We start from the raw sequence: 11,222 nt of genomic DNA on the forward strand, positions 1-11,222 counted from the left end.
TCTTTCACTGCTGGCATCCGTCCGTCTCTCCCTTTTTCACCTACTTTTCTTTTTTCAAAGAATTCTTCTCTTTCATCTGCTTATATGAAAAATAATGACACCTCTGAAATTCTTTCCTGTAGTCCTGCAGCATCAATGCCAGGAAGACAGGCCTCATCCTTCCAGCTTCTATGCTGCTCCTTTCAGATCCCTTACCCTGTCCCCATTTTCATGACACGGGCTCTCCAGCCAGGAAGAAGACACTGTTTCTCACTCTCTCTCTTTTCCATCTTTGCCTGTCCCTCTCGCTGTGTAACTTCCCTTATAACTCAGCCTGAGGCCAGTGCTAGAAAGGCACATCACCTGACTTATTCTGTGCCTGATTCTACCTAGATCAGTGCAACCACTGGCTTCTCAGGGGGACCCTTGAGTACTGGGCACTGATGAACTGCTGCCAACACAGTCATCATTTCTGCCATTAAAAGGTCCTAAGCTCTCTCCAGTGGCAGGTTCCCCAAGTCCCCACTATGCTCTATAATGCCCTATGCTTTCAGCTAATGACTCAGTCCTCAGAAAAAAACAAACAAATAAACAAAAAAACACAGGCTTTAATTTCCTCTACCCCTACCCCCAATCCACCATACACTGCCAAAATTCTGTCTATACCAACTTTGACTGCTTTCCTTGAGGCAGAGAAAAGGTGAGGGCCAGTTAATCTATCAATGTTCTTTCTCCTGTTTCTTCAACCTCTGCTTCCTAGTGGCTCCTTCCCCTTGGCCAAAAGAACATAATCTCTCCAACATTTAAAATAAACATCTCATATTTCCCTCCAGCAACAGCTTCCTATCCTCAACTTCAAGAAAAACTCACTGACCAAATAACTCACCTCAAGCTTTTCATTTTCAAATGTCTCTACCACTCAATAGTATTCAATCTAGCTTCTTCTGTCTCTCTACAAAACTCTTTTTCCTTATAATCCCTAGAGCATCTGACAAGGCTGACTACTCCCATCTGGATGTCCTATATCTAGGACACTTCCCTTCTCAATGTCCCTGTATTTTTTTGAATGGCTTCCTCTTCTATCCTTTCACAAAATTGCTAAACTAGGATTCTGACCCAGGCCTTCCTTCCTCTTCACTCACTATTCTCCAGAGGCTTCTCTCTGGTTTGGTTGCTTACAAAGGCTCTAGAGTATAGAGACTGAAAAGGAAAGAGGGCCTTTTCTGTGTACTAATCATCTGCAAATCTCTCAAGCTTAGACTTTCTCCTTAGTTCAAAATCCAATTCTTAACAGCTTACCCAACAATCTCGTCTGCACATTTCATTAGAAATCTTAAAGCATGGCTTGTTCTCTGTGTGCTCCTACTCCAGTTAATAGCATTGTTTCTCTTCCCTCTACCATTGCCCCCATAAATTAATGGTCTCCATGCTTCCATACTTGCCCCCCACCTCCAGTCTCTTCACCATAGCAGAATGAACCACCAAGTCAGATCACAACACATCTCTGTTCAAATCCCACCTGAAATTTTCAGTCTTACTAGAATAACAGCCAAAGTTCTTTTCTCAGTTCCCAGCTACTTCTCTGCCCTTATATCCTACTGTTTAAGGCGCTCCTAAACACACAGGCCTCCCAGCTATTTCCAGAACACTCCAAGCCCATCATTCTCACATCAGGTCTAGGCCCAAAGGGCATCCCGATGGGCATGTCTTAACCTTGTGTCTTCCCTCCAAAGAAGGTCAGCTTTACCTAACTGCTTTCCTTATGGCACAGAAAAGGTGAGTGAGGTCCAATTAATCCTTCTATCAATAATCTTTATCTAATCTTTGCTTTAAAAGGTTGGAATTTATGTCTGTTTTATGTGCTGCCTGGGTCATAGCACATGCTCAGTGAAGCAATTACACATTAACCCATTTAGCAGTAGAGGGCAAGGGTATCAGACAAAGTCTTATGACCTTTATCTTCCCAGCCAAGTGTCTGCAACAGAGTGAGTGCTCAGTTTTGAATTACAGAATTAATAAAAGCACAGAGGAATGAGAAGAAAGTTTAATTTACAGATGTTCACAAACTCTGTCCTCATTAGAATAAATGTTTTTGATATATTCAGACCTCATTTAGAAACAAAGCCATCAAATGTGATTCTTTCTAAGGCAGTACAAATTTTTCTTTATATTCACTCTGGCATAATCTTCAAACTGTATTAAGGTTTTAGAACAACAGGTTCTGAAAATTAATACCAAATGACTATCTCAGCAGTTTTCCCATTATACAAATACCTTCCCTCATCTCTGATGTCAGTTTCCTGTTGTCATTTTCATAATGGCAGTAAGTTAGAAATATAACCATTTTGTATTACTACATATGACCAATTTTAATGTTTTTTTGCCATAGGAAAAACATCGTAGTTATTGGAAATTTGTTTTATATCTGGAAACAGAAAGCCTTACTTTATATAGTTGAAGTCAGCTTTCAGGTTGAGGGAAGTGCTACTGGTACTCTTTTTCAAGTCATGGATAGCGTTCTGCCATTCCTGCACAGCAGCCCAATCGGCAATTGAGATGTAGCACTCACATGCTTTATTTCCTAAATAATTTATAACCTCAGGGGAAGAGTCAGTCGGTTTGGACAGCACAGTTTTTCTGGATTCACCTGAAAGTATTTTATAAAATAAGAAGAGAGAGATTCAGATCAATTAGAAATATTTCAAAGAACACAGAAACCTAAAAACATGATAAGATCATCAGTACGAAATATATTACTGTAACTTTTGCTTTATTTAAAAATACTGAACGCTCACCATTCAGACAATGTTTCAGGCTGGCACTGTTACACCCAGCATTGGCTAAGGTGAGCACCGATTTGTCAAAGCTGGAGATGCAGCAATCAACACCTGTCATGGCACACAGGTGTTCCTGGTACTCCACAGAGGCCTTTTCAAACCTGAAAAGCAAATTGAAGCAGTCTTATTTCTTTATTTATCTACTTACTTACTTTTTTTTTTTTTTTTTTTTGAGATGAAGTTTTGCTCTTCTTGCCCAGGCTGGAGTGCAATGGCACGGTCTCAGCTCAATGCAACCTCTGCCTCCTGGGTACAAGCGATTCTCCTGCCTCAGCCTCCTGAGTAGCTGGGATTACAGGCGCTCGCCACCACGCCCGGCTAATTTACTTGTATTTTTAGTAGAGACGGGGTTTCACCATGTTGGCCAGGCTGGTCTTGAACTCCTGACCTCAGGTGATCCGCCTGCCTCGGCCTCCCGAAGTGCTGAGATTACAGGCATGAGCCACCGTGCCTGGCCTTTACTTACTTACTTATTTTTTGAGACAGTCTTACTGTCACCCAGGCTGGAGGGCAGTGGCATGATCATGGCTCGCTGCAGCCTTGCCCTCCCAGGCTCATGCAATCCTCCAACCTCAGCCTCCCAAGTAGCTGGGACTACAGGCGCCCACCACCACACCTGGCTAAAACAAGGTTTTGCTCTGTTGGCCAGGGTGGTCTCAAACTCCTGGACTCAAGCGATCCGCTCACCTCAGTCTCCCCAAGTACTGGGATTTCAGGTGTGAGCCACCGCGCCCAGCCCCAAAGGAGGCTGTTATTTTAAACACACATATCTCATTTCCCCCCTCCCACAAAAAATGGTGCAAGAATAAACTGAGCTAAAACAGTGAGTTGACTATGGTGGGGGGAGGTTTGATGTCTTCCTCACAACTATGAAACTAAATTTAAAAGTGGTTAAATGTTTTTTAAAAAATGTAAAAGTATAAAAGAACTAGTGGAAAATATTGATAAGTAACTTATGTCAGTGTGTGGAAAGGCTTTGTAGAAGGATAAAATGCAAGAAAAGATGCACAAGTAACAGATCTAGATGCATAATGCTGAAATACAACACTAAACATTAAAAACAAATTATAAATCAGGAAATTGGATAGCATCAACAATCTTAGTATTTAATAAAATTTCACAGATTAACACAGGAAAAATTGAGAGGCCATGAAGACATGATCCATGCTTTAAAAAATCACAAATGGTTACTATATGGGGCAACTTCTACTATTAGTCATTAATACATATAGAAATGTAAAGTACAATAACTATTTTCGCTGATGGTGGTGGCAGCATTCTTGTTTCTCAGTGACTCTCAGTATCCACAAAGGTGAAGGGAAGGGGGTACTCTATTATTAAGGGTATACATTGCAGCCATCTTTTCTGTAGAGTAACTTAGCAATAGAATATATCATAAGACTTATGGTTTGGCAGCCTTTCTTCTAGTAAATCAGTTTATGAGAATGGATTCCAAGAAAGTAATCAAAAATATAAGCAAAGATATTAAGTGCTATGGTACATTTAGTAAAAAAAAAAATCAGAAACAACCTTAATGCCCAACAGTAAGAAATATTAAATTATGGTACACTCATAAATACAAATCTTTATTAAAAATAACACTGTAGAATATTTAACATGGCAATTTTTTTTTTCTTTTTTTGAGACAGAGTTTTGCTTTTGTTGCCCAGGCTGGAGGGCAGTGGCACAACCTGGGCTCACAGCAACCTCCGCCTCCCGGGTTCAACCGATTCTCCTGCCTCAGCCTCCCAAGTAGCTGGGATTACAGGCATGTGCCACCACACCCCACTAATATTTTTTGTATTTTTAGTAGAGACGGGGTTTCACCATGTTAGGCTAGTCTCAAACTCCTGACCTCAGGTGATCCACCTGCCTCGGCCTCCCAAAGTGCTGGGAATACAGATGTAAGCCACCGAACCCAGCCTACCTAACATGGCAAATTTTTTTTTTAAATATTGAGTGGGAAAAACAGATCATAAAACCATGTGCCTATGTATGCTGCTGTTTTGGTGAAGAATGGAGAAAACGACATGAAAGAAAAAAGAATTACAAAGCATTTGGATATGGAAATATGGGACTACAAAAGGACACACAACAGAAGTTACTACAAAGATATGGAAGAATGAGCAGTTCTTTTATTTTCCTAAATTCGCAAGATTTCATTAAACTAACATAAATGGACACAGAATATTATGGTACAAGCTCCTCTATCTGGAGGAAGCAATGAGTCTGAATGTAGAGTTCACAGGACTAATGAGCAAATACTCTGACAATAAAGGGTAATTTGTATCAGACTCTGAGGGGGAAGGAGCTCAACTAGGGATCAAGTTCAAAAGCATTTATAAAACAACTGACAGGTCTTGTTTTACAGTGTGATTTGCCACTAATTCTTAAATAAGAAGGGCACTCAAGTATTGCTGCTAACTAAAAAACAAACTGAAGATGCCTCCTGGTGAAGTGATTTATAGCAAGCTTCAATGCTGAAAGCAAACAAAGCTGTTTTAAGATTTGGCTACAATGTCAGTGAGTAATACAAAGAATTTAAACATAAAGTAATTCTATCACCCATTTCCTTCCCTCCAACCTACCTCCCTTCAGCCTGTTGAGCCACTGAGTTAATCCACAGAAGATTTTTTCCAACAATAGATGATGACCAGACAGCAATTCCCTGTATAGCTTCAGGACAATGAAGTTCACATAGTGCTTCTACCACCATCATAATGGTTACTTCCAATTCATTCCCCTGAAAACGCATTCAGAAAAGTTAGTCACCCAATACCATTAAAACATAAATCCCTATAAAATTTACAACTGATCACAGTCTGTGCCTGCTTAAAGCCAAATGTATTTAACAATTATTGTCACAATTTTCACATTATTTAGCTCAGAATTCTTTAAAATGTTACATATAAAATAGCCACAAAGGGTGACTAACAGAACCTTAGCAGCACATGGATGTTTGTACCCCCACCCCAAAGTTACCCAAACATTTAGCCTGTGACCTCTGTAGGAATAACACATGGAGTAAAAAGAAAGCAAAAATTAAATATAAATAAACAGGAATTAAAGAATGATTAACTTCATGTGTTTGAATACTGCTTGACATTACCTGAATTGCTAAACATTTTGTTATTTTTGGATTCCAGTTATTTATTGTGAGCCCACTTTCAAGCCAGGAATTACTCAAGCATTTGTCATACGTTATAAAAACAATTTCTCCTGGCCAGGTGCAGTGGCTCATGCCTGTAATCCCAGCACTTTGGAAGGCCGAGGTGGGCGGATCACTTGTGGTCAGGAGTTTGAGACCAGCCTGGCCAACATGGTGAAACCCTGTCTCTACTAAAAATACAAAACTTAGCCGGGTATGGTGGTGGGTGCCTGTAATCCCAGGGACTGAGGCAAGAAGAGGCTTGAACCAGAGAGGTGGAGCTTACAGTGAGCCGAGATCGCACAACTGCACTCCAGCCTGGGCGACAGAGTGAAACTGTGTCTCAAAAAAATAAATAAATAAATAAAAAATTTCCCCCATAAACAAATTTTCAGAATTACCTTTAAAGTTCTAAACTTTGCACGTAAGAAATATAGTTTTAACGTGTTCTAACATGAATATTGTTTTAACATGAACAAAAACAAGAACATTATTTTAACTTCTAACACTGTTTTAACACGAATAAAATAGGTAACTCTGGCAGTTGTTGCTTTTACAAAATACAGGATCAAAACCTTTGAAAATGAATCCAAGCTTTAACTTATTTTATCCATAGATTAAATCATACCAAAGGAATTAAACCATGTTTTTCTTATTAACAGACTTAAAATGAATTTCATACACACCACTTTACCTGAGATAGGCTGGTTGTTTTCATCTCTCTAAGCAAGTCAAAGCCATGTCTCACTGTCACTGCAGGCTGGCCTGCCAACAATCCTACCCTCATGATGGAGAGTCGAATCCGCGTTAGCCAGTCCTGACAAGTTTGGCGATTGGTATAGAAAAAAGTTCTAATGACCTTTACGAGAAGAGAAAGAAAAGCTCAGGACTGGTTCAATTTGTAGGTAAGGATGTCTCACCTATATATAAACCAAATACACAAGTCTATTGTGATTTCAGCTCTGCACATACTGCCAGCTGCGACCATTAAACTGCTATAAAACAACACTATCTCATGGAAACCAACCTTGGGAGGTGAAGTTAATGCATTAGCACATCCCTCGTATGCATTATACATTAATTTCTCCAGATATTCCAGATACTGCAGAAGAAGAACAAGTCTAAGTTGGTTGTTACCATGGCCTTCATCATTGTCTGCAGTTGTCCACTGACTAACATCCTGATCAGGGTTTAATGTGTGAGCTGTGAGACTTCGAATGATACCTGAAAGCAAAGACAACATTCTGAATTTTTAAAAATCTTAAAGTTCCTAGAATAAGTGTGAGTTTTTTATGACAAATTCACATTTATCAAGTATCCTCTGTCTACCCATCATTTAAAAATAAAAAATCCCAACATGAAAGATCTTTCATTTTAGGGGAAAAAATATATATATTTTTTCCACACAACTCCCATAAGTTTTGGGGAAAAAACAAACATATTTCCAATGCAATTATTCAATGAAAGCTTATTCTAACAAACATACCTGAAAATTATTGACTTCTTTTCAAAAAAATCATATACTCTCAAATCTTTAACAAAGATTTTAAAATCCATTATTTCTTAATAAGGCTTTGAAAGTATTCACATCACAAAGCTTGAGCGAGTTACCTTCAATTGTCTGGAAGGTGTCTTGAGCTCTGCCCACTGGGGTTCTCAGCTTAGAAAGAACAGTGAATTGTGCAGCTTCCCATATGGCCCACTGCCAAAGGATAGCATCTGTCTTCAGGAGATTGCGTGGAATTGTTGACTGGTCATGCTTATCCAGTCTCTGGCAGCTATAGAACAGTCTTTCCAACCAATTGTCCTTCCTGGGAAAAGTAGTTTCATATTTAAAAGACAATGACAACTTCATTTTAATAATGAAAAAAATGCAAGGGGAATGGGAATAAGGAACTGTAATTTTCCCTACTCCAAAAAAAGGCAAAGCCTATGAAATTGAGAAGCATTATGTCCCCCCCCCCTCATTTTGAGGTCTTTTATAGTTAACAGGATGAGGTACAGTGTGGAAGGATGATTAGGGTAAACGGCTCATGCCAGTCAGGAATGAAACTCATTCAATGCAACTAAGCATCTCTAGAATATCTCCACCCCCACCCCACTCCCCAAAGTGTTAATGACATCACATCAGTTAACTGTGAACCACATTTCATTACTCAATTTCAAAGCCCATTTTTGTTTCTACAGATGCTATCTTCAAAGCAATTTTCCTATTGATGAAAACTGAAATAACCCATATGAGAAGAATGTTACTTGATACTCTGCCACCCCCAAACATATTTTCTCGTCAAAACTGCATGTGAAGTCAAGGGAATCTTAAAATTATCTTTCCCAGATAAAATAGTCAAAGAAATGCCTTACCCTGTTCTATGAGAGTTCCCATACAAAATAAAACTAATAACATCAGAGAAATCTTGGGGGTGGAATGTATTACTTGGTGCTTTACTCATGTGACTTCTTAATGCTAAAGAAATTTCTTGAATTTCTGTGTGATTGTTATTGCTGTAGACAGAAAATAAAGTTGTTGTTACGCAAAATATTTTAGCTTAAAAGGTTAGCACATACTGTAAGTGGATTATTTACTTATTAACTCACTGGAGGTAAAAATATAGTAAAATTGAGACTTTCAAATGGATACGGAGATGTGATTACAACTTTAGATCCTTTTTTTATTCACTTCAGATGGGTCATGTGCCGACATCATAAGAGGATTTGAGGGAGGCATATCAAACATGTGAACATAAAAACCCAATCATTATGCTTATGTATTACAAAAGGATCAAGTTTAGGCTCTTAAAAGCTCCCAAATCAACTTGATCAAAAACAATAAAAGATTACTGTTTAGTTTTTCAAATATCTGAGCTACTAAGAAACATATTTTGGCACTACATGAGTTATTCTATACTAATTATTGTGAGCCTATAAAGCTCATTAAAAATTTTTAATTTTCTTGCAGACCTGCAAAATTTGATTATTTGACATCACTTCAATCGCTGACAAGCAGGGCCATAAAAGATGTGTCATTAATGCTCTATTAGGTGATCTGTCTTCTCCTAAAGTAGACAACCAGTAGAGGCTGTAAATATCACAGAATGTCTTTGCTCCAAAACAACTGTTACACCTTAGGACAACATCTAAAGGAATTGATTTCAACAGTTTTCCAAATGCTTGTCGAATATGAGTTCCACAGTGCACTAGTTGAACACGGCAAACATCAACACATCTATGAAAGAACGAAATAGACAAAGCAGGTGTGTTAACATTTCAAGGTTATTAGGGTTAATGTCAAAAGACATGATCTTAATTTCATACCTCTGAAAAAGATCATCTGGCAAGGAAGAGGACAGAGCATGTAGACTGCTGCATGCCTGCAGACAGATATTCACATCTTCAACGAGAGCTATTAAACATTAAAAGACAGTTACTTTCAGCTGGCCAAAAGAAATTATATCCCAGTTTGTCATAATTATCTGAATCCATTCATTCATTCAACAAAGAGTGAGTGCCTACTCTAGACTAGGCACTGTTCTTGTCCAGAATCCTCATTGACTGTCACGTTTGGAAAAATGACACATTCAACAAAACCCACGTAATGTAACTGATGGGTCATCACACAAAACTTTTTCTGAGAGAAAATGTAAAAGTATATGCAAACTATAAACATTCACGTAAGTTTAAAAATGTGACAATCACTTCAAAACATTTTTCTAATACTAAGAATGAAAAAAAATCAAGACTGTGTATCTGTCATTAAAATGAGGATTACACAACTTCAGGTCAGGAAAAGAGCTCGATTGATGACCATCTCCCATTACCAAAGACCCTTTTAAGGATTGATAAACAAAATAGAAAAAAAAACAGAGTCTTACTGTTGGCTAAAAGGCCTTTGCAAAATTTATGGAAAGACGGAAGACAGAATAAAGTTGCATATGTTTCGGACTTCTTCATTAAAACAGCTACTTCCAAAGCCCAAGTCATTAACAGTTTCCTGAAACACAAAATATACAGTTGACTGTACTTTAAAAAAAACAACAACAAAAACAAAAAAACGTTAAAAGCCTAGTCTTCTTACATTGGTTTTCTCTTGGTTTTTCAAACATCTCAAACAATAAAAAATAAAAATAAAAAATGAAACTATAGAAATTACTGTCAAAATTGTTGTGTGCCTTTTAAGAAAACCTCCCAACGCAGCATGATAATAGCAAAGAGGCCGGGCGTGGCGGCTTACCTGAGGTCAGGAGTTCAAGACCAGCCTGGCCAACAACATGGTGAAACACCATCTCTACTAAAAATACAAAAATTAGCTGGGTATGGTGGCGGGCACCTGTAATCACGGCTACTTGGGAGGCTGAGGCAGGAGAATTGCTTGAACCTGGGAGGCAGAGGTTGCAGTGAGCAAAACTCCGTCTCAAAAACAAAAAAAGCATAGAATATTAAAAATCTATATATATTCTTCTATGAAACACTGGGGGTGGGGGATTGAGGTTTTTCATGTATTTCTTTTCAGAAAGAATAAGAAAGCCTAGATTAAATAATAAAACCAAATTATAAGGTGTTTGACAGTAAAGAAGCTGCTCTACCTCACCTCTATAATTCACATTTTTAAAAATTTTTTGTAATCCACATTTCTTATTCTCAAATTATAAAGACAACTTAACAAAGTTAGGAATAGTTAATACTATATAAAATCTGTTACCTCGTGTCCTGGTTAAGGTTATCTTTCTTAAGTAATATTCGCAGAAGATTTAATATAATTGAGAAATGTTTCTTTGTGGCCGTAGTTACAATGCTAATCACAGCTCCATCAAACAAAGAAGGAGAGGAAGAACTGAGGCTACTAAAGTGATCATGCCTGAAAGATAAAGCATAGATTATCTTTTCATCTTTAATCAAAGAAAGCAAGCAAGTCCAAAGTTAAATCAACATACATCTTTAAAATCTATCCATTAAAAAAATAAAATGTTTTGTGGGGTTCTTTTCTTAAGAAAAATTTGTGAATACAGTACCTGGTACAATGAGAATACAATGTGTAGAGCACAGCATACTGAATGGCAGGGAAGTGAACAGCCAGGTCACTGTGCACAATCATCAGATTCTTACTCAGAAGTGCAAAGACAGTTGGAGATAGCGCCCACATCTGATCATGTACAAAACAAAGTAAGTTTATGGCTTCTCCAAAATAAGCACAAGCATACAGAGTTTATCCTTCAAAACAGGGGTATTTGGACATTTTTTTTTTATTTGGACATTTTTAAATT

At 38.0% G+C, this 11,222-nt stretch overlaps 1 protein-coding gene and 1 non-coding gene across 11 annotated transcripts in view; both read right to left on the bottom strand.

Moving 5' to 3' along the window:
* Positions 1 to 11,222, bottom strand: part of LOC129394190 (serine/threonine-protein kinase SMG1-like) — a 38,535-nt gene that overhangs the window by 23,969 nt on the left and 3,344 nt on the right. For 9 of the 10 annotated variants that reach the window (XR_010110244.1, XR_010110243.1, XM_063597471.1 and 6 more), the window contains exons 1-12: positions 10,971 to 11,214; positions 10,661 to 10,816; positions 9,834 to 9,952; positions 9,277 to 9,364; positions 9,086 to 9,187; positions 8,326 to 8,466; positions 7,576 to 7,775; positions 6,992 to 7,188; positions 6,659 to 6,823; positions 5,405 to 5,559; positions 2,775 to 2,917; positions 2,425 to 2,626 (exon numbers count right to left, since the gene is read on the bottom strand). Coding sequence is in view for 8 of the 10 variants with exons in the window: in XM_063597471.1 (XP_063453541.1) it covers positions 2,425 to 2,626; positions 2,775 to 2,917; positions 5,405 to 5,559; positions 6,659 to 6,823; positions 6,992 to 7,188; positions 7,576 to 7,775; positions 8,326 to 8,466; positions 9,086 to 9,187; positions 9,277 to 9,364; positions 9,834 to 9,952; positions 10,661 to 10,816; positions 10,971 to 11,101 (1,799 nt within the window). In the remaining 2 variants the exon portion in view is untranslated. Of the gene's footprint in view, positions 1 to 2,424; positions 2,627 to 2,774; positions 2,918 to 5,404; positions 5,560 to 6,658; positions 6,824 to 6,991; positions 7,189 to 7,575; positions 7,776 to 8,325; positions 8,467 to 9,085; positions 9,188 to 9,276; positions 9,365 to 9,833; positions 9,953 to 10,660; positions 10,817 to 10,970; positions 11,215 to 11,222 lie in introns of those variants that run through there. The other variant, XM_063597469.1, reaches the window with a different exon arrangement.
* On the bottom strand, positions 8,641 to 8,744 carry LOC134729424 (small nucleolar RNA U13). Its single transcript, XR_010110523.1, has one exon. It is a non-coding gene; the product is annotated as a small nucleolar RNA U13 (small nucleolar RNA).

The sequence above is a fragment of the Pan paniscus genome, chromosome 18 (genome assembly GCF_029289425.2).
Source record: "Pan paniscus chromosome 18, NHGRI_mPanPan1-v2.0_pri, whole genome shotgun sequence".
Taxonomy (NCBI): Eukaryota; Metazoa; Chordata; class Mammalia; order Primates; family Hominidae; genus Pan; species Pan paniscus.